The sequence below is a fragment of the Triticum urartu genome, chromosome 5A (genome assembly GCF_056163025.1).
Source record: "Triticum urartu cultivar PI428250 chromosome 5A, HENAU_Tu73, whole genome shotgun sequence".
NCBI classification, from domain to species: domain Eukaryota; kingdom Viridiplantae; phylum Streptophyta; class Magnoliopsida; order Poales; family Poaceae; genus Triticum; species Triticum urartu.
The window spans coordinates 460,726,472-460,751,801 of record NC_141877.1 but is presented as its reverse complement, the minus strand read 5'-3'; the positions used below and the strand labels follow the sequence as shown (position 1 = coordinate 460,751,801).

Genomic DNA, 25,330 nt, shown 5'->3' with positions numbered 1-25,330 from the left:
GTGCTATCAGCTGGGAAGGCTTCAGGCCGGACCATGGATGGTGCGGCGGGTGAGAGTTGGGGCAGACAGGGAGTGCTATTTCTGGGTTGGCCCTTGAGAGGGAAACCAAGGCAAAATTCAGCCAATTTCAAGTGCATATATATCTATCCCATGGATTTGAGTCCCTAGCTAACTTGGAGCATTGCACGTATTGTTAAATATAGTTAGTTTCTTTAGTTTACTGGCAATAATTGTGATAAGCAGAGCAGATAGGTGCTTGGTTTTATTTTGATAAGTAGCTGGCATGATGTGATTTACTAAGTATTAATTTGGAAAAACTAGGCCTGGAGATTATATGCCTCCCCGTTTTCCGAGGATAGTGACTTGTGCCGTGATCAAATTCAATAGGTTTATATGCCTCCTCGGAAAACGGGGAGGCATATTATCTCCAGGCCTAGTTTTTTCAAATTAATACTTAGTAAATCACATCATGCCAGCTACTTATCAAAATAAAACCAAGCACCTATCTGCTCTGCTTATCACAATTATTGCCAGTAAACTAAAGAAACTAACTATATTTAACAATACGTGCAATGCTCCAAGTTAGCTAGGGACTCAAACCCATGGGATAGATATATATGCACCTGAAATTGGCTGAATTTTGCCTTGGTTTCCCTCTCAAGGGCCAACCCAGAAATAGCACTCGCCGTCTGCCCCAACTCTCACCCACTGCACCATCCATGGTCCGGCCTGAAGCCTTCCCAGCTGATAGCACCCAGCGCCGTTCGCCACAAGGGAGTCCTTCACCTGACACACATCCCACTTCGCTCCAGAACCACCCTTGCAAGACCTCGGGGGTCTCCTCTGTCACATAGCCGACAACTCGCCGCAGCTTGTGCTCCAGAACCACCCCTCCAAGACCTCGACGGTCTCCTCCAAGACCTTGGCCGGCGGCGCTCGGGAATCCGACGGCCATGCCCGTCTCTCTACGCACCCGACGACGAGGCGAGGTCGGGGTGGCCGGGAACGGGTAGATCGGAGGCGGGGCAACTTGATCCGGTAGTTGTGGTCGAAGAACCGGTGGCGAACGATGTTCTCCGGCGACGGCGGCGCGGATCCGAGGCCATGGCATGCTCCTGTTCGTTTGGGGACAGAGAGATCGGGGGATGAGCGAGGTGAGAGGAGACAGAGGAAGAGAGGAGGGAGCAGGGCACGGCGGCACTCATCTCCGGCGAGGATCCGGTCGCCGGCGGGTCGCGAGGTCGAGGCGGCGGCGCGCTCGGGAGCTCGGCCTCGGGCGCGTGGCTGCGGAACGGCGTACGGGCGGGCGGCACTCGACTGGCTTTGGCCCAGATGTTTTCTAACTTGGACTGCGGGTTCATTTCAAAGAAACTGGGGGGCGTTTTTGCAAAAACATGGATGACGTACGACCAGAAGCAAACGCTGGTTTATTAGTAGGTAGAGATATATAATATATAATATATAATATAATATATATATAGGGGAGATAAAGATTAGAAGATAGAGAAAAGAAATAGAGGGAAAGATAAAGATAATAGCTGTCTTTTTTTCCTTTTCCTTTTTTTGGGTGGCAGTCAAACAGGTTTGCAGAATGTGGCCTAGCCTTGGCCCAAGCGACGACACAGGTCTCACTGGGCCAAATGCGGAAACCCAAACGGCAACCAGACAGGCCATGGATTTTGTTGGGCAGACTCCTGCCTCCCACTGGAAAAGAAAGATAAGGAGGCCCCACCCGACAGCGTCTGCTCTCAGCATCCGCAACGGCCATGGCCTTCGTCGCCATCCACGCCCGCCTCGCCGTCCTTCCCCCTCGCCTCCGCGCCGCCGCCTCGTCTCTCCGCTCCGCCCCTCCCCGCACCCGCCTCCCGCCGCTCAGGACCTCAACCGGACACATCTTCCGCAGCCTGCGGTGCCGGCGCCGGCCGTGTCGCGCTCGCGCTCGCGCCGCCTCCATCTCCATCACCGCGTCGCTCGACCTCACCGAGGACAACGTCCGGCAGGCCATCGTCGACGCCAAAGCCGAGGCAAGCCAAACATCCTCCATCCTCAAACCTCTCGTCCACACCGAAGTACCCATCTGTTTTGCACAGCCGCCCACGGCTCACGTCCAAATTAACTGACGAACGCCATTGCTGTTGATCTCCCGCGCCGCTTTTCAGCTGGCCCAGCTGTTCGACACGTCGGTCGGGATAACAGGTGAAAAATCCAACCCAATTCATTTCACGAACTGCACTGCAGCACCAGTCCAATCGCCCTGCTGAAGTTTGCATTTTCTTCCTCGTCGTGAACGGTGACTGATGATGGCAGGGCAAGTTGATCTGGCGGAGCTGGACGGGCCGTTCGTGAAGCTCCGGCTGAAGGGCAAGTTCTGGCACACCCGCGCCACCGTCGTCGCGCGGATTGGCAACTACCTCAAGAACCGCATACCGGTGAGCTCTTTTTTCTTTCCGGCGTGCTATTCTTCCTCCTGGACCGAGCGCGGGGAGATTCTGTCACGATTATGATGAGTTCTTTTGGTTTGGCCAGGAAATCTTGGAGGTGGAGATCGAGGATGAGGACCAGCTTGACGACAGCCCAGCGGCTTACTGAGGTATCTATCCCCCAAAGTGTTCACTGTTCACTAACTATTTTGGTCTTGCATTGTGCTGAAACTATCCAACTTACGTTCTAGATCATACACTCGGGGTATTTTTCTAGTTAGCAGTTCAGCTATAGCACTCCCAGTATTAATGTAATGGCCTGAATTGCTGAAGTGAAGTTGCTGAAGGACCAAATACGCATACTAGAACCGACTTACTCTAACACCTTCCTTGCTATCATGGCATGGGGCTTCAGGGATTTGCATTTGCATAGATGGATTGTTTGCACCAGCTACATTCTGGTTGCAGAGACCTGACATTTCAATGTATTTCTTCAGGGTAAAGAACATGCAGGCTGTTGCTGAGGGCGCCTACTTTTTCAGTACCGGGTTTGGTCGGCGTAGGCTCATATTTTTTGTAAGCGGAAAAGGATGTGGCAATGATGTTGTATATTTATGCGTTAGCTAACTCATGCCAATGATGTTTAAGTTGGTGTGCTCATCATACTGCATTTGGAATGCCACTGCATCAGAATGTCACTGTAGTCATGCGTTCATTATGTCTTGTGATGTGGACAGCCCTCGGGTAGAACTGAAAGCCCACAATCACTCACAGAATGGGTTCACATGATCCCCCATGAGCCATCTATAATTAAACTGTAATTTCTATGTAAATACGGATGCGGCGTTATGTTATTCTCGCACTTCTCACGGCCTCGCATCATATTTTTCATGTTTGAAGAGAATTTTGGTGCTGTAAGCTGATCTCTACGGTCATGTGCATTCTTGTGATGAATTGCGGAAGTCAGTACAAGTCTGAATCTTGATGTCCTGCATCGGGGGAACTTGAAATGAGCTACTTCTGAGAAAACATTCCTGTTCGACTGTCAACTGTTTTGGCATTAGCGAACTATGTCACGCACAAGGCATTCAGCAGCTCGCATTTGCATAGATGGATTGGTCTGCACCTGTTGCATTATGGTTGCAGAGATCTAATATTTCAATGTATTTCTTCAGGGTAAAGAACGTGCGAGCTATTGCTGAGGGTGCCTATTGTTTTCAGTACCGGGTTTGGTAGATCATCATTTTGTAAGTTTTTTTTTTTGAGAAAAGAAGGATAACCCCGACCTCTGCATCATTGTGATGCACACAGCCAAGGATGGATACATCAATGATGTTTATCAGTTTCATTAATCGATACAATGAAACTGGGAGCGAGGCTCTTAATAAACTCAGGAATTAAACATATGGCGATGATGTGCTCTGCGCTGATTGTACATTTGGTTTACGTGTTAGCCAACTCGTGGCAATGATGTTTAAGTTGGTGCGGCCATCATACTGCATTTGGAACACCACCACTGCATCAAGTATGCCCGTGTAGTCATGTGTTCATTTCATCTTCTTCTGTACCCTGCACCGGGGGAACTTTGAATCGGCTGCTACTCCCGTCAAATATTCGTGCAGCGGCAGAAGCTTTCCGACGAAAGAGGACAGCACTCCAGTTCCCATCCGAGTGTAACAAGGCACCATTCCAGCGGTTCCTATCAGTGGAAAAGTAGCGTCCCCGAACTGAACCTGGACGGTTGGGGGCTCCCGCCGGAGAAGCCTTCAGCCGTTGCAATCGGATTCAGAGCGACGAAAGTTCAGAGAACAGCATGTGCGTTGTGCGCATTCCAGCGTTTTGCATTCCACGCACAAACGGAAAGGCAGATCCATGCACGGGGAATAAGTAGGCTATGTGCTTACCTGACAGAAGAACTGTTCCAACCAAGATCTCAGTCTCAGGCCAAGTAAGCTGAACATCAAGAAGATCCGGGCGAGGGAGAGAAAAATGGATGCTGAAACACAGTTGTCACGTGGGCTGGCCCCAGGCCCGCCCCGAGGACCGCTGTGTGCCCGGACAACATGTGCCAAACCTGTGAACTCGAGCGATTGGTCAGTGTCCCATCCAGGCTCACTTCACTTCACACACCATTTCTGATTTCTCTGACATGCTAAACATGCAGATGCCTGAACCAGAAGTGCTCAACAGCTCAGGCGGGGCCCCTTCTTCGGTTGCAGATTCCGCTGCAAGGTCTATGCCACCATGATGATCGCTCCTGACCTCCTGTCTTGGCACGGGATCAGACGGTCAGACTCAGGCCAGAGTATCGGATCAGACCAGAGCAGATCGTCCGTTGTGCATTGCGCTGCACCGGACCTTTTTCCTGCTGTCAGTACGCAGTGCCCGTAGTACCGGTGCGACGGTGCGGGTGCATGCACACATCGCTTTTGCCCAGGGTCGCCTTGCTGCGCGGTCCCGTCGATCAGCCAGAGCCAGTCCCAATGGCATGCACCCTGAACCGCCACAGGTACCGGCTCCACCCCGGCCCAAGCCAGGACACCACACTACACTAAGGCCAACTGCGCCACGTGACCCTAAACGGATGTCCGCGTTGCTCGGAATCTGTCCATTTGGATAGGGCAATGTGGTCAAGTCCGGACCGTTTCTGAGATGCGATGGCCGTGCACCCAATGCGCGGACGCATCCCAGCCGCATCCTGTCCGCGTACTTTTTTCTTTGCAAGCCCTTAAACTTTTTTCCATCATTCATTCTTGGTACATGGGAATACATCATCAAATTTTGACTAGAAAAGTAAGATCAAAGAAAACAAGAACCACAAAATACATTTTAGAACATATCCAACTTCCATAGCTGCTCCTGTAAGTTGGATTAGTGTCTTCTCGATGCATTCATTGTTGATTTGCGGAGGAGCCGCCTCCATCTTGCGCGTTTCTTTCTTCTTCGAGTCTAAAGAAGTAGAGGTTGCTTCCTCGCATCTAGTCCCGTGTCTAGCCTCTAATCTAGCAACAAGTGCACTTGTCTCATCTACAGCCTCTATGCTAGCTAAAAGTGCACGAACATCTACTAAATTGCGCTCTATCAATATATCGATGTACTCTTCTTCCTAATACCAAAATTTGCATCAATTCTACACAACAAAATTTGAAGTTAGCACAACTAGTCAAATCTAGAGCACAAACCGAAAGCTAAAAAAGCACATACACCATCGTTTAAGCACTTGATGAACACCCATCTGGGATGTTCCGGCGTTGTAGACACGCGGCGCACAGCATTCTTTAGGCAGTGGTCGCACTTAATGAGCGGCAACGGTGCGCTGACAAGCTTTTGGGCTAGCACCGAGCCCGGCCGACCGCCATTCGTGTATCTGTCGGGGACCACCGACGGTGTAGATCCGAGCGGCTAGAGGAGGAGCCACTGCCTGCATGTGGCCTTGCGGCCCTGCCAGGGCCTTCCGGCCTGGTGCCCGGCCAGTCCATGGCGCGGCGCGGCCTCCTACAGCCGGGCGAGCTCAAGACCGACCGGATCCGCCCCAAATCCGGTCGGCGGGTGCGCAAATCAGGTGGCTGTGGTTGGGTAGCTCGGGTGCGCCGAGGGGAAGGGGCTGGGCGAGCGCGCGTCCGAGCTGCACAGCTACAATGCCAGCGGCAGCGAGGGAAGAGTGGGAAAGAGTGGAGAAGAATGAAGGGCGTGCGACCGGAGGAAGAGAGGGGGCGGAGAGAAAAAGGCGCCCCCGTGCCACCGACGGGCAGGTCAGGGAAGGACATGTGTAGACGGCCCGCGCGTCCGCGTGTTGTCCGTTTCATCCCAAATACGACACAAACTTGGGTCAGGGATGAGTCGAAAGCGGACAGAAAACGGAAAAAAGTCTATTTATGCCCGCGCGCTAGGCCGTCTGGCTCGTCCGTTTTATCTCCAACAGACGCACGTGAACAGGATAAAGTCGTGCGGTGGAGTTGGCCTAAACTCCGGGGATGCGCCGCGCAGCGCTAATCAAATCAAAGAAAGAAAGAAACTTTTGCGTACTTATATTCCGCTGCTGAAGAGATGATGAACCGCTGGGAGCCGTACGGTTCTTTAATCTGTACGATAATCTTATCATTCTTTCGCAAGCCAGACAGCATCATTTAGCCGAGCTAAACCCCGTATTTGTTTGCATGAGCATAATGGAAAAAGAGGAGTGCACTGCACTGCAGTGTGCAGGGTCCGGGGGCTCCTCCTCTCCTCGTCGTGTCCTCGTGCTGGGTTGCTTCTCCCTCCGGTTCTTCTCTTCTGAGCGGCAATATAGTAATGTGGTCTAGCTAGTTGCTTGGGCTAATCCCCTGTTTGTCGGCCAGATTAGCGAGGACCCGGTTCCGTTCCATGTCAGGCCAAAAGGAGGAGAGGAATACTCGGCGCCAGGGTCAGGGCCACGGCGGAGAAAGACGCGGCTTTCCATGGACGGAGAGGTGGCGCCTGTACGCAAGTAATCGCAGAATCTCGGATCATTACGACGAATGCAAGAGGCCGCGTGTGCCTGTTTATTTATTTACTTTTCTACTCCTTCCGTTTCCAAATATTTGTCTTTCTAGACATTATAAACTATAACATACGAAAGTGTATATTCGTTCATTTTGCTTCGTATGTAGTCACAAATATTTAGTAACAAAGAGAGTAGTTTATTAAGAATAGTGCAAGAGGGAGTGGGGTTGGCCTGTCTGCGACTCTGCGTGTGAGTATGCGTCTACTGGTTTTTATTTACCTTTTCCGCGCTGCAAAGAAAGTCTCGGCGCGTCATGTGATCCCACGTGAGACGATCCTCGAGCAACCCTACCTACGTGCATGCATGAAATCCGCGTCGCCTGTTTCGTATCGTTGACTTGCCTTCCCTTCGTCCGCTCTCAGTATTTTAACTGGAAAAACATCACGGCATCAGACACTGGATCACGTTTGCATGTGTGCATATCTTTTTTTGTGTACTACTAGTATATCATCTTCGCATTCTGCACGCAGAAATCTCTGTTTCGTACTATAATGCTGGCAGAATATGAAATCTAACTCTGGTGCTCTGCTTTCCTTAAGAAAACAAAACCAAAAAAGAAAAATCAGTGCTTTTTGCTTTGTGTGATTTGCATATCCATCCTAAGAGCATCTGCAGCCGGACCTCTCCAACCCGTCTCATACATCCAGCCAGGTGAAGGACTTTGAGGAGGAGAAGGATGTGGGGGATGTTGACGAGGGGGGTCTATAGGCGGAGCAGCAGACCATCCTTGATTCCCTTCGGTCGGAGCCGGCTACGGAGGCAAGACGTCGTCGCGGTAGGAGATGGAGGCGTAAGAGGCCGTGGAGGAGGCGGAGATGTTCGCCTACATGAATGAGGTCGAGCAGGAATGGGATGAGCCGGAGCCCTTCTACCCGCCTGTCTAGCCGGTGCCCGGCACCCTCGTCATGGACATCTCCGACGAAGAAGAGTAGTTAGGTTAGTAAATAGGATTTTTTATACATTGTTTGTATAAATCAAGCGGATGAAATATGAGAGAGATCAAGTGACTAATTTAAGGCGTGGCCAGCCAGTGCGTGATTGCGGGCGTTTGAGGGGCCGGATTTGCAAAATCCGTCCGTAGATGCTCTAATCAAGCTTAAGCCCGGCCGCTCCTTGCACCACGTGTGTGCCCTCTGATTGGACCGGCCTAAAACCACCTCACCTACATCCAAGTACACTAAGCCGACCCGACGTCGTGCCATCACGTCAGGGAACACACAGGACGATCGTGTGGAGCTGCACAAGGCAAATTCGTATCATCCCGCTTGCTAAAGCGCCGCGACGTCGATCGTCACTATCCATGTATGTGACCAAGTGGCTGGTCGCAAGCACACGTACGTGGACCGGATGGATCACGGAGAAGCTTCCTTTGCTACGGCTCATACGTGATGCATATCTTGGATGGTCTTCCTTTCCTAGGACGCATCAATCGGCAGCTCCGAGGAGGAGGGTTAGACTAGACGTGGATTACAAGGCCGACACTTTCGGCTTAACAATTGGCTAATGTCCACTCTTGTACGAAAAGACAGCCGTAGGATGAGGTAGGAGCAGGATAGGAGCATGAAGAGGGAGCAGTCAAGTCGGATCCGATGATTTGGACGGCGGGCGATCTTCGTTGCGTGGTGCACAGGGAAAGGTGATCCACGCTGTCGATCATGACATGCATGCACAAGGGGCTTAGTGCCACCGCACCCGCGTCTCACAAATCTCTCATGTGATACTTGTATTAAATCCCTGCTTGGTTGAAGAACAAGTTAAATGAATTGTTATGGGTTTTAATATAGTGGAATGAGGTGCTTTGTTTTCGTGTTTGATTGGAGTTAAGGGCATCTCCAACGCTAACCCCAAACCGCGGATTGGTCCGCACCAATCTATGGACAAGGGTGCGGGAGCCAGACATCCAACCATGCATGCATACATTTCAAACTGGATTTCAATAAAGCAGACAAATTGCATGTAAACCGGAGAACATTCATCACATTTTCGACATAGTCTAAATCTACGGCGGTGGCCGTCTTTCAAGTCTTTGTTGTCCCCCCCCCCCCCCCCCCCCCCCGGCATTGGTCGTGTCCATGTCCGGTGGAGATGAGACTCGTGAAGTGAAGGTGCGGTCATCGACAATGAAGAGTAGGACATGGGACACAAACCGGAATATGTTTCATTGGCGAATCACATACTCGTGAACTAATTCATAAGGTATTGTTCATGATATAAATCATGAACATGTTGAAAATAATAAACGATTTATTATTGCCTATAGGGCATAATTCGAATAACGAGGGCGCCGTGAGAGTGACAGGGGCATCTCTTTTAGACGCCTCTACATGGAAGGGTTGGCCATGGGCGTTCCCGCCCCACGAGAGCCCACCAACATGCCAGGAGGGACCGCCGAGGTACAGAGCTGATTATCCTCAAGTGTAGGAGCACTTGCCAATTATGGATAAGTACTGGGTGCCGAACGGCAAGTAGGTAGGCTATGCCCTCATCTTCACATCCAAAACTTGGATTAGCGACTTTGTCATTGGCAGTCACACATTTCGACGGTGTCGGCCAACGTTCTTTCTTTGTGTTGGTTGCGTAATGTGTAGTTTCATCATGAAGCTAAAGAAGTGTTTTATTAGGAGACAACGGCTATGGACTGGCATTGATCTTCTTTGCTTGTTTTTTTTTCTTTTCCACCCTCTGTGTTGTGTGCGTGCGCCCTCGGTGTGCACTTGTCATCAAGTCATTCCAGATTTCGGGTATATTTTTTTGTCTGTTCTTGATGCTGTTATAGAATTGTCCATTTCTATAAAAAGAATACTTTTGTCTAAACTGCAATTCTCCTGCCATTAGTTGCTAAACAATATGGGATCAGGAAATAGTGCAATTCCTATAAGAAATTCTGCCTAGTATTTCCTTTCCAAATCCAGTGAGTACTTTTACCATTTTTGTATGTTTGTCCTTGACACATTTTTCTTCTTGCTGATTTGCATTCCCTGCCAGAAAAAAAGGACAAGACTATCTATACTATTTATAAAAGAGCAAGTATTATCTTCTCTAAGTGCACCCCACAAAACGTACACGGATACATTACCATCGCATGATTAGTCTCATTAAATTCAATCTAACGGCCAGCCTTAACCGAATCTGTTCCCTGTGTGCACTTAGCAATTTACATTGACTGACCGTACTCCACCGCGGAGGAAAATATGAAAGTCCATGCCTGGTCAATCAGGAAACTATAATCACGGACACATCCTATTAAAAAACTAATCACGGGCACATCTAATTATTAAGAAACTAATCACAAACCCATCCTATTATTAGGAAAAAAAATCACGCGCGCATCCTATTATTAGGAAAATAATTACAAGCCATCCTATTAGGAAATTAATCACGGACGCATCTAATTATTGGGAAACTAATCATGGCTGCATCCTATTAGATAACTAATCACGAACGCATCTAATTATTAGGAAACTAACCGCGAGCGCATCCTATCGTCTTCTATCAGGGAATCGTGATCGCGAGTCGCCAGCCGTCACCAGCCCACCACCCACGCGAGCCACAATGGGAGACACGCGAGGAGGAGTTGCGGCTTCCTCCGAACACACTTATACTGACTGCAACGACTTTGTCCACATCCTGGGCATGCTCTCCGGGAACCACCGGCATCCACGTCGACTTCAGCTCCATCCACAACACCCACGCTGACAACCAGCCACCGCCGAGGTCCTTCAAGTGGGGCAACACTGAGTATCTTGGACCAGTATAAGCGGGCCAAAAAAATCTGCCCCCACAGCTATGCATGTAGATTCGCCTGGTCGCCAACCATCATCGTCCCCAGGGCGGTGCAGGTCTCGGCCACTGTGCAGCAGGTGAAGCTAATCACAGCCCCAACTCACTCGCCCGAAGCCACCGTCGACTTCCTCAGCTCTGACGCGTGCTGCTCCGTTGGACACACTTGTCCGGTACTCGCGCGTGGACGACGTCGTCTAAAGCTAATCCCGATGCGTGGAGGCCGCCGCCTCAAAGCTGGACGACTGACTCACCTACGTCGACAATGCCGCCCAGCTGATGAGAGGACACGGTCGCCGCGGCCGCTCGCAGGCCTGAACGACGGAGACGCTCGCCTTCACGCGAACGCACCACACACACGCATTAATCAAGTAAGTATCGAGTGTTACTTTTTTACTGTCATCGCTACCTCGCCGGTGGTGACACATCTAGAAGTACAGGAACTAGAGATGAGGCAGTCAGGAACAGAGGAGCGCTGGAGCACACACAGAGACGTTCGCCTTCTTTCTTTCTTTATTTTTTCACTGATTTTCGCGTACCCGCAACAGACATCCTTGTTTTTTTAAGTACTGACTACCGGTTATTACATGGCCAACTCACGACTACATAGTGAACTCACAGACAAATTCGTTGAACCAAGACCTTACTTGCAGTCATGAAATTACGTTTCACTGAAAAAACCCAGAAGTTTGCATAAGTTTTAATGAAAAAAAACTAAAGTTCGCATAAGTTTTACTAAAAAAACCTGAAGTTTGCATAAGTGTATTTGTTTGTCTAGCTGATACATGGCAATTGTAATTTTACATGAGCATTTTCATACCATCTTTATCTACAGTCGAGTTAACATGTTTTCCTGATAGAAAACTTGGACTACATACAAGAGAAGCAAAAACTGCATGTTGATTATGATGATGATGAATGTAGGATATTTTGTGATCATGGTAAATTTCATATCATTTAGTACATAAACAATATTCACAATTTTATTTTATTACCATCAATTGTGTTGAGTTTCTTTCATATATATGGATTGACCCTCTTCTTTAAATTAGATGTGACAGATGCGGAATGAACTCATACCACATGATCGCATACGAGCAATTCAAGAGGAATTGGCGGGATTCTTTCTTGACCATGTCATACATGAAGACGGAGAATGCCATGTGGAAGTTGAAATTGATTTTAGATGTTAGGGATTATAAGAGATGTTATGTTGTATATATGTAGTAGTGTCGGATAGATATATACAAAAACTTTTTGTTCGATCAATCTAGGAGAAAGAGAGGTCACTTCTCTCTGTATATGTTCATGACGATATTGTGTAATTCTTAACTGAAATTTGTTGGCACTGAAACGGTTCCTTAGCTTGTCCTAAGTGACATTTTCATGTGTGACTATACTTGCATAAATGTGTGCATATGAAGAATCATGATGAATCTTCTAAATAATTTTGAATTTTATATATTGAGAAAAGTGGGTGGTCTTTTAATACATGAGACATGTTGATTAAGGAGAAACGATATTTCAAATTATTTGTACGAGTTGGAAATAAGAGATCGTGTACTTTATAGGGAAATTTTAAATTTGTGAATAAATTGTCTTGTATTAAGTTTATTATAATATATTAATCCAAATAAATGCGTATTGCGTGTGCACACTTATTAGTTCAAATAGACGTGCGTTACACGTGCACACTTACTAGTAAATTACAAACAAGCTTGATCTTTCAAGGCCAGAAAGAAACTTTGTAATATTCTAGGTACTAAATCATGGTTGCCATACTTTATCATTATTTCCTCCCCAAAATATGACACCGGAACTCTCCTGCTGGAAAAAAGGTTGCCCATTCACCAACCATGCACTCATGCCAAGAGGCATATTTTCCGTGCCAAGAGAAAGGCATGGGCCCAAAGATGGCCTTTCCCGACCTAACTTGCTGAAACTTGTCGCAGAATAAGGAAAGAATTCCTTCTGCAATTGGACAAAAACACACTTGAGAACGACCCCCACGCTCACCAACAGTGCTATAACCCCATCTGGCCACACCCGAATAATTCCATTAATATGTCTGCAAGCTTTCTATTAGAAAACGAGACATATTAGTTGTCTGCATCAGTGCAAACACACTTTTGATGCAGATCATGAAATTTCACTCGGGCAATGTCGACAGGGCACATTGTTTTCAGTCAAGATTTGTTACCTTTATCTTAAGAAGTTAGCTCAATTGATATATGCTCATAAGCAATAGGGACTGCGCATGCATTATTTGACAGCTTTTTTACTGGTGTTCAAGTTCGCCGTTCATTTCTTTTCTGTTACTAAGCTGTCAAGAGTGATCCTTCCAAAGTGTTAGTAGCACTACTTATATTTTTGTTTCTCTATCTGATAAATCTTTGAAGGTGCTTTATAGTGTAGCCGTGTGATCAGATATTATAATCCCTGATTTTGCTTTACTAATTCTTTTATATGAAAGGCATTTCGCATGGCTTTATTCTCAATCAGCCAGAAGTTTACAAACATCTGCTAAAGGCTATCAGAACAAAAATAGCCAAAAACACATAGCCCTACATGATGATCCCTGACCGCCATGGTGGCAAGCTTAGTAGGACTAAGGGCCAGTTCTTATGAGCTGTGTCTTATGCATAAGCTTATGTGAAATAAGCCCCAGATAATCTCCTTTGAAAATAAGCTCCTAAAAATAAGTAGTCGGCTTTTTTCAGTTCATGCCCCTTAAGCTAAATTTGTGAAATATGTAGTGAAAAGTCTGTAATGCTCCTGGACTACAATCTTGTTCTATTAGATGATATTGAGTTGTTTTTGAAGTTTTGATGCCCATATGAACATTAAATCAATTTTGAAACGTGCAGACAAACACGAGAATAGGAACACCACACGAATGGTATCCTTCCTGGGCCTCGGGATGGGAAGTGACGAGGGGATGGGGCGATGGCATTTTTTGCTGTAAAATGTGCAAAAGAAAATAGGGGCACTTCGATATTCCTTTTGATTTTTTTTAAGTAGGCTTGCACGGGAAGCTGTACTCTCCTGTTTTTTTTAGTTGTGAAGGAGGTGAGGGTGAAAATAAGTTATACGCTACCTCCCCAAACGAGTTCTTCGGGGCGTCTAGCTTTTATTTGCGTTAACCTGCTATAAGCCTCAAAAGAACTAGCCCTAAGTGGCCTGAGCACTTCATCAAGATCCATGACCACCCCTGCCGTCTCCTGCAGAGCCAACAACCATATTCTCTCTCTCTCTCTCTTTTTAAGAAAGACAATAGAGATGCGGACACTCCCAAACACATAGACACACTCATCCCTATGAATGCACACACCCACACTCTACCCCAATGATCACCTTCAAAAGACTGAGTCAATGGGTCTTAAAATTAACGAAGTCATCACATATGTCTTGCTATCGACAGAAACGTTGCCTCGCACTGAAAGAATATTCCGCCTTTATGACACATCAAACCACCAAACCTGTCGTTTGATCCCTGGTTGGATGGGCTACTGATAACCCACAAGTATAGGGGATCAATTGTAACCTCTTTCGATAAGTAAGAGTGTTGAACCCAACGAGGAGCTAAAGGTAGAACAAATATTCCCTCAAGTTCTATCGACCACCGATACAACTCTACGCACGCTTGACGTTCGCTTTACCGGAAACAAGTATGAAGCTAGAAGTACTTTCTAGGTGTTTTTGGGTAAGCTTGCAAGAAAGTAAAGAGCACGTAAATAAAAGCTAGAGGCTGTTTAGATAAAGACACAACTAAATTAGTTTTAGTAAAGAGTTTTTGTCAACAAGAAGGTTATTTGTCCCTAGACAATCGATAACTAGACCGGTAATCATTATTACAATTTATTTGAGGGAGAGGCATAAGCTAACATACTTTCTCTACTTGGATCATATGCACTTATGATTGGAGCTCTAGCAAGCATCCGCAACTACTAAAGATTCATTAAGGTAAAACCCAACCATAACATTAAAGTATCAAGTCCCCTTTATCCCATACGCAAACAACCTACTTACTCGGGTCTGTGCTTCTGTCACTCACACCACCCACCATAAGCAAATCATAAGCATATTGCAAACCCTACAGCGGGAATCCCTCACGCTTGCGCGACACGGAGAGCACCATAGGACAGCACCAATAATAAAACATACAACTCAAACCAATCTTGATCATCAAATAGTCATTAGGACAAAACAGATCTACTCAAACATCATAGGATAGCCATACATCATTGGAAAATAATATATAGCGTTGAGCACCATGTTTAAGTAGAGATTACAGCGGGTAAGAGAGAGGTTACACCGCTGCATAGAGGGGGGAGAGTTGGTGATGATGGCGGTGAAGTTGTTAGTGAAGATGACGGTGATGATGATGGCCCCCGGCGGCGCTCCGGCGCCACCGGAAGCAAGGGGGAGAGGGGCCCCCTTCTTCTTCTTCTTCTTCTTCTTCTTCCTTGACCTCCTCCCTAGATGGGAGAAGGGTTTCCCCTCTGGTCCTTGACTCCCATGGCGTGGGAGGGGCGAGAGCCCCTCCGAGATTGGATCTATCTCTCTGTCTCTCTCTGTTTCTGCGTTCCCTTCTAGCTCTGTTTCACCGTTTCGTATATATATGGAGATCCGTAACTCCGATTGGCCTGAAACCTTCGCCGTGATTTTTTTTCTCCGAATATTAGCTTTCTTCCGGCAAAAGAAGAGTGTCAACCGCCTTACGGTGGGCTCATGAGGATAGGGGCGCACCCAGGGGGCAGGCGCGCCCCCTACCTCGTGACCACCTCGGGCACTAGTTCGCGTTGATTTTCCTTCCATATTTTCCAAAAATAAGCTCCGTCCGTTTTTATCCCGTTTGGACTCCATTTGATATGGATATTCTGCGAAACCAAAAACATGCAACAGACAGGAACTGGCACTGGGCACTGGATCAATATGTTAGTCCCAAAAATAATATAAAAAGTTGCCAAAAAGTATATGAAAGTTAAATAATATTGGCATGGAATAATCAAAAATTATAGATACGACGGAGACGTATCAGCTACCCTAATCATCCAACAACAGGATGGTTCTCATACCCTTCCTCCTTGTGGATTGGAGCCAAAGCCACAAATGATATACATATTGAACGAGCAATCAACAGAGCATTTAAGGATAACCCCCACAACAGCAAAGTTCATTTATTGATTCTCTTGTCGATTGCTCGTTAATTTGGCCCTTGAAGTATTACTCATATATATCACAAATAAATGGAGTTTTAGACATTCCTTCAATCAAACTTTTATTTTCTAGGATCAATATGTAGTTGGATGGTTAGGAGTGTGGTTCTACCTCCAACCCACCAGCGATCAAACCTTTGGTTTGACACATGCGCATCCCATATAGGCGAAATTTTGTTTCAATGGAAGGTGATGTTTTCATTGGTAACGAGGTGTGTGTGATGTCTTCATCAATCTCAAGATCTGTCGGCCCAATCTCTTCAAGATGCTCATAGGGGTACGATTTGTGTGACTGTATTTGTGTTTATGTGAGCGTCTGCGTTTGTACTGTGTCTTAGAAAAAACAAATTGCATTTAATTATCAAATTTGAGATCTTAAACTTCATATGTATATTTATCTCAAATTTTTATATTTTTAATTTTTTTCTTGGGTTTTACACATATATTTAATTGAATTAATGGCAAAGTTGAAATTTCAAGATTTGTCAATGACCAAAGCTTATGTTTTTTGTGCTACGGATGGAGTGTATTTCAATAAAATTAAGGTGTTTGATGTATTGAGCAGGCTGGGCTCGAACCTAGAAACCTGTGTTCAAGTAACTCACCCGGTACCAACCGAAACTCCACAAAACTTGTCTTGTCGCATTTGCTATTATGGTATTTCTGTTGCAAACATAAGAATGATTCTCCAATGAAAAGCCCTAATGCGGAATTACATTTTCCTATGTATGGTTTTGCATTATACTCCCTCCGTCCCATAATATAAGAATGTTTTTACACCACACTAATGTCAAAAACGTTCTTATATTATGGGACGGAGAGAGTACATTTGTAATAAATTTGTGTTTCAGTAAATTATTGATGACATGGATATATATAAAGGTAAATATACATGTCGCCCGATCGATTGGATTGACCGGGTCTTCCGGCCACACTTTCCGCTAGCGGGTGCCTCTTCCCCTTGGACTCACACAAGCGCAAGGTAACATCCTCATAGGAACGTCATGTGGATGCTCCTCTCTCAGACTCCTCTGGGGCTCCTCCCCCGACACTTCCCCTCCCTATCCCTCCTCCCATCAGCGCTCACCGTCATGGACCTTCAACTGGAGCTCAGAACCAAAGCCATCTATGCCGCCAAGCCTCGGGAAGGCACCAAGACTACAAGGAGGGGCTCTAGGGGCCCCCAATCCAATGGGGTGGGGCTTCGGTGAGCTAGATTTGCCATCGACGGGCCCAAACGGCGATTTCGGTGCTCCAAAATGAAGGCCAGTGATTTGGGCATTTTTCATGTTACATACATACGTTCGTTTGCTATTTTAGTATTTCCTTTACAAACATAAAAATGATTCTCCAACAAAGGCTGTGATATGGAAATACATTTTCTATATATGGTTTTGCATTATACGTTGCTAATAAATTAGAGTTTCAGTAAATTATTGATGACATGTATATATAAAGGTAAATGATACATGTCGCCAAGACGGTTGGATTGACCGGGTCTTTCGCCCGCACTTTCCGCTAGCGATGTCTCTTCCCCTTGGACTCAGCCAAGCTTAAGGTAACGTCCTCATAGGAGCCCCATGTAATTGCTCCTCTCCATGACTCTCGTGGGGCTCCTCCTCTCCCTCCTCCCATCGGTGCTCACCTCCATGGACCTTCAAATGGAGCTCGGAACCAAAGCCATCTATGCCGCCAAGCCCCGGGAAGGCACTGACACTACGGGGAGTGGCTCTAGGGGTCCCCTGATCCAATGGTGGTGGGGCTTCAATGAGCTAGATTTTTCGTCGACAGGCCCAAACAGTGAGTTCGGTGTTCCAGAAAGTTTAGTGATTTGGGTATTTTTCATGTTATATACATACAATCGTTTGCTACTTTAGTATTTCCTTTTCAAACATGAAAATGATTCTCCAACAAAGGTTGTGGTACGGAAATACATTTTGCTACATATGGTTTTGCATTATACCTTGGTAATAAATTAGAGTTCCAGTAAATTATTGATGACATGGATATATAGGGTAAATGATGCATGTTGCCAGGACGGTTGGATTGACTGGGTCTTTCGCCTATACTTTCCGGTAGCGATTTCTTTTCCCCTTGGACTCAGACAAGCTCAAGGTAACGTCCTCATAGGAGCCTCATGTAGTTGCTCCTCTCCCAGACGCCTCTAGGGCTTCTCCCCTCGCTCCTCCCATCAGCGCTCACCGCCATGGACCTTCAACTAGAGCTCAAAACCAAAGCCATCTATGCCGCCAAGCCCTAGGAAGGCACCGAGACTACGAGGAGTGGCGCTACGGGGTCCCCTGATCTAATGGTGGTGGGGCTTTGGCGGGCTAGATTTGCGGTCGAGGGGCCCAAACGGCAAGTTTGGTGCTCCAAAATGAAGGTCAGTGATTTGGGGATTTTTTTCATGTAAATACATACGTTTGTTTGCTATTTTATTAGTATTTACTTTGAAAACATAAAAATGATTCTCCAACCCAAAATCATGATATGAAATTACATTTTCTAAATATGGTTTTGCATTATACCTTGCTAATAAATTAGAGTTTTAGCAAGTTATTTACGATGCGGATATATAAAGGTAAATGACACCTCCCGCCTGATAGATTTGATTGACCGGGTCTTCTGCCCGCACTTTTCGCTAGGGATGCTTCTTCCCCGGGACTCACACAAGCGCAAGATAACTTCCTCATAGAAGCCTTATGTGGCTGCTCCTCTCTCATCCTCCTCCGGGGCTCCCCCTGACACCCCCTCCCTCCTCCCATTGGCGCTCACCGCCATGTACCTTGAATTGGAGCTTAGAACCAAAGCCCTCTACGCCGTCAAGCTTCGGAAAGGCACAAAGACCACAAGGAGTGGCACTAGGGATCCCGTAATCCAATGGCGGTGGGGCTTCGGCGAGCTAGATTTTTTGTCAACTAGCCCGAACAGCAAGATCAATGCTCCAAAATGAAGGTCAGAGTGATTGAAGGATTTTTCATGTCACTTACATACCTCCGGTTGGCATGTTACAATCTCGTCCCCCCCCCCCCCCCCACATGCACGTGCCCACACACACACACACACACAAACACGACATGGTACAAAATATTGCATACATGCTGCAAGTTGATTATCCACGGTCTGATGCACCGTGTGTGCAATGACTTTTTCTTAGCGATTTGCTGGGACAAAAAGAAAAAAAAACATTGCACTAGTTTCTTTTTCCTTTTTTGGCACCTCTTCACATACCATGAGGAATCATGCTATTCCCTCCGGTCCTTTTTACTTTGCATATTAGATTTGTATGAAGTAAGTTTGACCAAATTTATATTAAAAGATATTTACATCTATAATACCTAATAAATATAATATGGAAATATATTCCAAGCTGGATCTAATGACATCGGTGTTGTTATGTGAATGTTATTAATTTTTTTATATAAATCCGATCAAATTTTAAAGACTTTGACCTCAAACAAACCTAATATGCAGAGTAAAAAGGACCGGAGGAAGGAAGTACTGCCTACTACACTTGGACGGTAGAGATATCCCGGCTAGCACAACCCTCATCACAAAATCACACAAAAACAACACATTCATGCGTCTCTTTTGCAACCCGCTCCCCTGTTTTCCCGCATGCCCATCCATCCATCCATCCAGATCAGACCCTCACACCTGGTCAGTCAAACCCCTGTCCTCTCCTCTCCACCGATGCTGCGCAAGAAATGGCTGACGCAACGGCCGCTCCCTCGCTTTGTTCCGTCGCCAAGGCTGCAGCGAAAGCAGGGGGCCGTTTCCCACTAATTGCAGGGTAAAGCCAGTAACTCCGCACCAAAAGAATAAGGCTCCACTATATAAAACGCCATTCACCAACGACCATCCATCCATCCATGCCAATATACCACTACCACAGTACAAATTCAGAGTAACTCTGCTCATTTAGAGCAGAAGAGAAAACAAACAAAAATCCGAGCGAGAGGACAGCTTTTGCCAATTAGAGTTCAGTTGGAGCAGAGCGGAGAGAGCCAGCCCACCAGTGGCAGCAACGGAATCATCCTCCCACCCCACCTTCTTCTTCGCCTTCTCCTTGGTCAAACCGCCTTTCGCTCTTCTCCACCCCCTTAAAGAAAGTAGCGGCACCCGGAGAACCAACCCAGGTGCGGGGCTGGGAATCGAGGCGGGGCGCCTCCACAATCTCTCTCCCCTTCCCTCTCCCCTCTGGTTCTTTCGGCGTGTTCCTCGTTTCCCGGGGGCCGGGGAGTTGTTCTTGGCCAGTGGAGTCGGTCGCTCCAGACCTACCCTCGTCCGTCTGCGCCCGGCAAGATCTTTGTTTCCCCCCGTTTGCGGCGGCTCCCTCCCTTCTTTCTTGGTTGGTGGGAGGGGAATTCGCCAGTCTCTGCAGGGGAATTTTAGGTCCTTCGGTTTCGCCCGAATTGTTCCTTCTCCGTCGCCGGCGGGAGCACATGATCTGAGCCAGGTTCTGACCGCCTTGCCGCCCTCTCTGCCCCAATCCGTCCGCCCGCCCGCCCGCCTTCTGTTTTGGGGGAGAGAAGGAGGATCAATCGTCCGGTATCGGAGGTACCGCCCACCGGAGGAGGTGCCGATTGGGCATTTCTTCCTTTTCTGTCTGCCTTTATTTCGCCGGGTTTGTTTGTCTACTTGTTGTCGCCTGCGTCCGTGCGGCTGATTCGGCGCCGGAATTGCTTGCCCGGGAGTTATTGAGATTACTGAGACGGGTTGGCCGTAAAGTTTGCATCTTGGTTTCAAAATTTTACCCATTTCAGTCATAAATTTTCTGCCCCCTGTTTTTCTCAACAGAAAAAAGGGTTCTTATTTCAGTTATGGAATCTTTCCATTTCACATCGAAATTGCATCTCTGGGAATTCAGTTCGTGACGAGCAGCGGGTTGGATTCTCCATTGCATATCAAATATCTGTCACCTGTTTTCTTGTACATCGATTCAGAGCCCATGCCTGTAAAATTTACGGCATTTCCGTATGAGTTCAGCGGTTTAATGAAGGTTTCAGTTCCCCTGAGTTTGTTTGTTCATCTCTACCTACTGCCATGATGTAGCCCTGTAAAAAACTAAAAATAGAATTGTGTTGGTCTGTGTAGTGTGTACTGCACATGTATGATTGGTTGCCCTTTATGTCCTAGAATCTGGAGTAATTTGCTGTGCTTAGTGATTCTGATCAGCATTTATTGTAAGTTGTACTAGTATCCTGAAAAGGGAGCTTTTGCCTAATTTCACAGTCAAGCATCTAATGTTTTGACAGTACTAATGTGTTGAACCTTGTTGTTTCAGCTGAGGAAGATTTCTTGCTCACATGGCCGGCACCAGCGATCGTGGATCCCTCATGGAGGACTGGATGGCCATGCCACCGACGCCCAGCCCGAGAACGCTCATGTCAAGCTTCTTGAATGAAGACTTCGGCTCTGGTCAATTCTCCAATTTTTTCGGCGAACATGTGAGCAACAAGCCCCATGATCAATCAGAGAAGAGAGGAGAGCTTGTGGGCTTCAGGGAGCAACTGCCTACTCAGTCAGCTACAGATACAGCTACACCCCAAAAGGATTTTTCCCTGCAACCAAATTCGTTCAATGCTAATCAGAAATCAAACCCACAGGGATCTCTAGCCGAGCGCAGGGCTTCGAGAGCTGGTTTCAGTATCCCCAAGATTGATACATCTCGTGTGGGTTCATCCACAGTTATTCGATCACCCATAGCAATTCCACCTGGTCTTAGTCCAACTACTCTTCTTGAGTCACCGGTGTTTCTCTACAATGCTATGGTATGCCATCTTCTCATAACTGGTTTTCTATTGTGCTATGCCACCAATAATTACTTCCTTCATTGGGGATTAATAGGCTGGCGGGCAAGGGAAGCCCGTCTGTTTTTTTACAAGGCCGCTGGACATGAGCGTTCACTCTATTCCCCTCCTTGTCGTTTCAGCTTTTGATACAATTAATCATGAATCTTTAGTTAGCGTATGTTGCGGATAAAAATGGATCAGTGCACGTGTGAATAAAAACGGAAGTACCTATTGATTGAGGTTGTGGTAAACTATACTTTGAGTTAGCAATTACCAGTAAACACATGAAAGTTCCATTTGTCAGACATTTAGTTTTCCTGAAGTATATATAAGAACATTTATCATTGTCTTGTTTTTGCAGAAAGCATTTGATGTGTACTGTAGCACATGGTTTTTTCAGTATAGAGACTTGTGAATACAACGTATTTAATTCCTATCATTCAGAATATTACTGTTCAAAAAATGATCTCTGTTTAGAAATTTACAGAGTTGCAAATTTGGTTCTGCGTTTTGACTTCAAAGCCGATGAATTAATTCAACACTCATAAATGGTCAAATGCATATGTGCTTACCACACGATATCCACTATGCGAATGTAGCTGATATGATTATGATCTGTTGCAGGCACAGCCTTCTCCAACCACTGGCAAACTGTTTGTTGCTCCAGAGGCTAACTCAACAATGCCACCAGATAGCACGTTCAGTAACGATGTTTTCTCCTTCCAACCCCACTCTGGGCCAGCAAGCTACTCAAATATGGAAAAGGTAATATCCTTAACTGTTAGCACCCTTTGTTTGCATTCTACTGTTCACTTCTTTTTATTGCCCCACTTTTCTGTGCATTTATATGCCTGTTCTTCTAATGTTATACAGGGTTACAATGTTTGCCACCAAAACCAGTCGTTGTCAAATATTCATCAGCAAGGATCCAGTCTTCAGTCAAGCTTTACTGCAGCCAAGGACAGTGCCGACGAAACAATTGTCAAACCGAAGACGTCTGACTCTGTGTTCAGTGATAATCACTCTTCTGAGGAACAGGAAGATGACGAGGGAGACCAAAATGAAGAATACTCTTCTGCCACAAATAGCAACCCAGCTGAAGATGGATATAACTGGAGAAAATATGGACAGAAGCAAATGAAGAGCAGTGAGCATCCAAGGAGCTATTACAAGTGCACACACCCAGATTGCCCTGTCAAGAAAAAGGTGGAACGCTCTCAAGATGGTCAGATAACAGAGATAGTCTACAAGAGTTCTCACAATCACCCTTTGCCGCCTCCAAACCGCCGCTCAGGTATCCCTTTGTCGCAAATCAATGATCAACAAGTCCATGTTCTAGAGAAACCTGGTTCACACGCAGGGCTCAACACTGCATCTTTGTGGGAAAATGGTAAAAGTGAGTGCATTCAAGATATGCAAGGTGTCGAGGGAAGACCAGCTGCTGGCCCTCCTGTATCTGCATATGGTGATACATCTATCATGGAGTCCCAAGATGCAGCTGATGTCTCGTCAACGCTGTCCAATGAGATTGATAGAGCAACACAAGGCACCATTTCTTTAGACTGTGATATAGGTGAAGATGAGACTGAATCCAAAAGAAGGTTGGTGTCCCCCTCCACTTGACCACTTAACACAGCCATGATGATATTTCTATTCATTGATGAGCCTGGTTATTTTCAGGAAACTGGATGCTTTAGCTGCTGTTACCATTCCTACTGCGACCACCACCAGTTCAATTGACATGGTGGCTGCAGCATCAAGAGCTGTCCGGGAGCCTCGTGTTGTCGTTCAGACAACAAGTGAGGTTGACATCCTTGACGATGGTTATCGCTGGCGCAAGTATGGTCAGAAGGTTGTTAAAGGAAACCCAAATCCAAGGTCAGCTCAATGGGGTTTATGTTTTTTCACTCAAAAGTTGATCATTTTGTGTAATGTTTGAGACTCTTGGTATTCATCCATCCTGAGATGTAACATCATCCTATTTACCTGCAGGAGCTACTACAAATGCACGCACCAGGGCTGTTCAGTGCGCAAGCATGTGGAGAGAGCTTCGCACGATCTGAAATCCGTGATCACGACATACGAGGGAAAGCACAACCATGAAGTTCCAGCAGCCAGAAATAGCGGGAACGCGGGCTCCGGTTCCGGCAGTGCCCCAGCATCCGCGCCGCAGGCTAATCTCTCGCATCGCAGGCAAGAACAAGCGCAAGGCAGCTATCCTCAGTTTGGTGGCGCGACTCCCTTTGGTTCCTTCGGCCTCCCGCCGAGAGGCCATCTGGGGGCGGCAGGCAACTTCCACTTCGGGATGGCCCCTCCAGGTATGTCGATGCCGCCGATGCCCGCCGCTCGTCACCCGTCAATGATGCAGGGCTACCAGGGACTCATGATGCAGGAAGGGCAGATGAAGGCGGAGCCAGACCAGCAGTCCGGGTTCGCGGCGTCATCGGCTTACCAACAGATGATGGGCAGGCCCCCCTTTGGTCCCCAGATGTAAATAATAGGATGCAAAGAAAGGAAAGATAGATGTGCTCCGGCTTGCCTGTATACATGGTAGAATTGCAACAGCAATGCATAGCTTCGTTCTAGTTTTTCTTGGTTACTCCATTTCTTTTATCTTGTGGGCATTTTTTGTAAGCAAAGAATGCAGAGACGGTTCTCATGTCTTTCAGTTGTTTGGAATCAGAAAGAAAAGGGATAGCTTCTAAGACAATTGGGCATTGGTTAAATCAATCAAAATCACTCATGCTATGAGGGTTAGCAGCAGCTCATATGGTTGTCAAGTGCTACTACTACACCTGGTGCTTTTTCGTACTCCCTCCGTTACAAAATAAGTGTCGTGGTTTTAGTTCAAACCATCCTAAATTTGAAATAAAACCACGGCACTTATTTCGAAACAGACGGAGTAGGTCTCTTCTGAAAGAAACATTGGTTGCCATTCTAACGCTCTGTGGGTTAGAGGCCGGCTGTGTGGCGGTGGTTTTGCCGGCGGCGGCGGGTGGGTCGGCGACAACGACTGAAACTGGAAGATGAAAAATCAGTCGGCGACAACGAGTGTCCTTGTTCGTTTTATCTTGGACTGCTTAACCCGCGAACGTTTGCTAGAGAGCATGGTAAATGCAACTTTTTCATGGCAGTTTTTGTTAGTTGAGAATGGCAAATCCGCGTTAGTTTAGTTTTTTTTAAGGGTTTACCCTGCTTGCTAGCTAAATTTGCCATTCTCGTGACAATATGAATTGACATAAAAGACGTTTGATTTGCCATCCCTTTCCAGTGGACGTCAGCTGAATAGTATCACCATTTATCTTCCGAAGTGGATACAAAAATAAGGGATAAGTATACTTTTCATCCTTGAACTCTTCTGAGAGTTTAGAAATCGTCCCTCAACTCTAATCCGGAGAGTTATCGTCTCTCAACTATCAAAACCGGATAGTTTTCGTCCCTCGTGCCGATTCGGGCGGTTTTCGTCTGACATGAACAGTAAATCGATGAACAGTAAATTCGAAAAAGTAGCAAAAACAATAAAAAACTGAAAAATTGCGGGATCAAAGTTCCTCGGGGGCGCAAGGTGCATGCAATTTTTCATACTGTTTGGAC

The 25,330-nt window shown here is 46.6% G+C and overlaps 2 protein-coding genes across 2 annotated transcripts; both read left to right on the top strand.

Moving 5' to 3' along the window:
• Positions 1-1,709: 1,709 nt before the first annotated feature.
• Positions 1,710-3,287, top strand: LOC125509755 (uncharacterized). The gene is made up of 5 exons (XM_048674789.2): positions 1,710-2,024; positions 2,160-2,196; positions 2,308-2,429; positions 2,527-2,590; positions 2,918-3,287. Exons 1-4 carry the CDS (start codon positions 1,767-1,769, stop codon positions 2,587-2,589), a joined length of 480 nt encoding a protein of 159 aa, XP_048530746.2. The 5' UTR covers positions 1,710-1,766; the 3' UTR covers position 2,590; positions 2,918-3,287.
• Positions 3,288-19,926: 16,639 nt separating this feature from the next.
• Positions 19,927-24,504, top strand: LOC125509754 (putative WRKY transcription factor 2). Its single transcript, XM_048674787.2, has 6 exons — positions 19,927-20,501; positions 21,229-21,715; positions 22,361-22,501; positions 22,610-23,337; positions 23,417-23,614; positions 23,729-24,504. The coding sequence occupies exons 2-6, from the start codon at positions 21,251-21,253 to the stop codon at positions 24,228-24,230; spliced, it is 2,034 nt and encodes a 677-aa protein (XP_048530744.2). The 5' UTR covers positions 19,927-20,501; positions 21,229-21,250; the 3' UTR covers positions 24,231-24,504.
• The last annotated feature ends 826 nt before the right edge of the window (positions 24,505-25,330 follow it).

What these genes read in the sequence shown, in the direction of transcription:
- LOC125509755 (XM_048674789.2), top strand. Translation starts at nt 1,767, where the DNA reads ATGGCCTTCGTCGCCATCCACGCCCGCCTCGCCGTCCTTCCCCCTCGC. An exon ending in TCGTCGACGCCAAAGCCGAG is followed by an intron (nt 2,025 to 2,159) that starts GCAAGCCAAACA and finishes GCCGCTTTTCAG; the next exon opens with CTGGCCCAGCTGTTCGACAC. An exon ending in CACGTCGGTCGGGATAACAG is followed by an intron (nt 2,197 to 2,307) that starts GTGAAAAATCCA and finishes TGATGATGGCAG; the next exon opens with GGCAAGTTGATCTGGCGGAG.
- LOC125509754 (XM_048674787.2), top strand. Translation starts at nt 21,251, where the DNA reads ATGGCCGGCACCAGCGATCGTGGATCCCTCATGGAGGACTGGATGGCC. An exon ending in GAGACTGAATCCAAAAGAAG is followed by an intron (nt 23,338 to 23,416) that starts GTTGGTGTCCCC and finishes GGTTATTTTCAG; the next exon opens with GAAACTGGATGCTTTAGCTG. An exon ending in AAAGGAAACCCAAATCCAAG is followed by an intron (nt 23,615 to 23,728) that starts GTCAGCTCAATG and finishes ATTTACCTGCAG; the next exon opens with GAGCTACTACAAATGCACGC.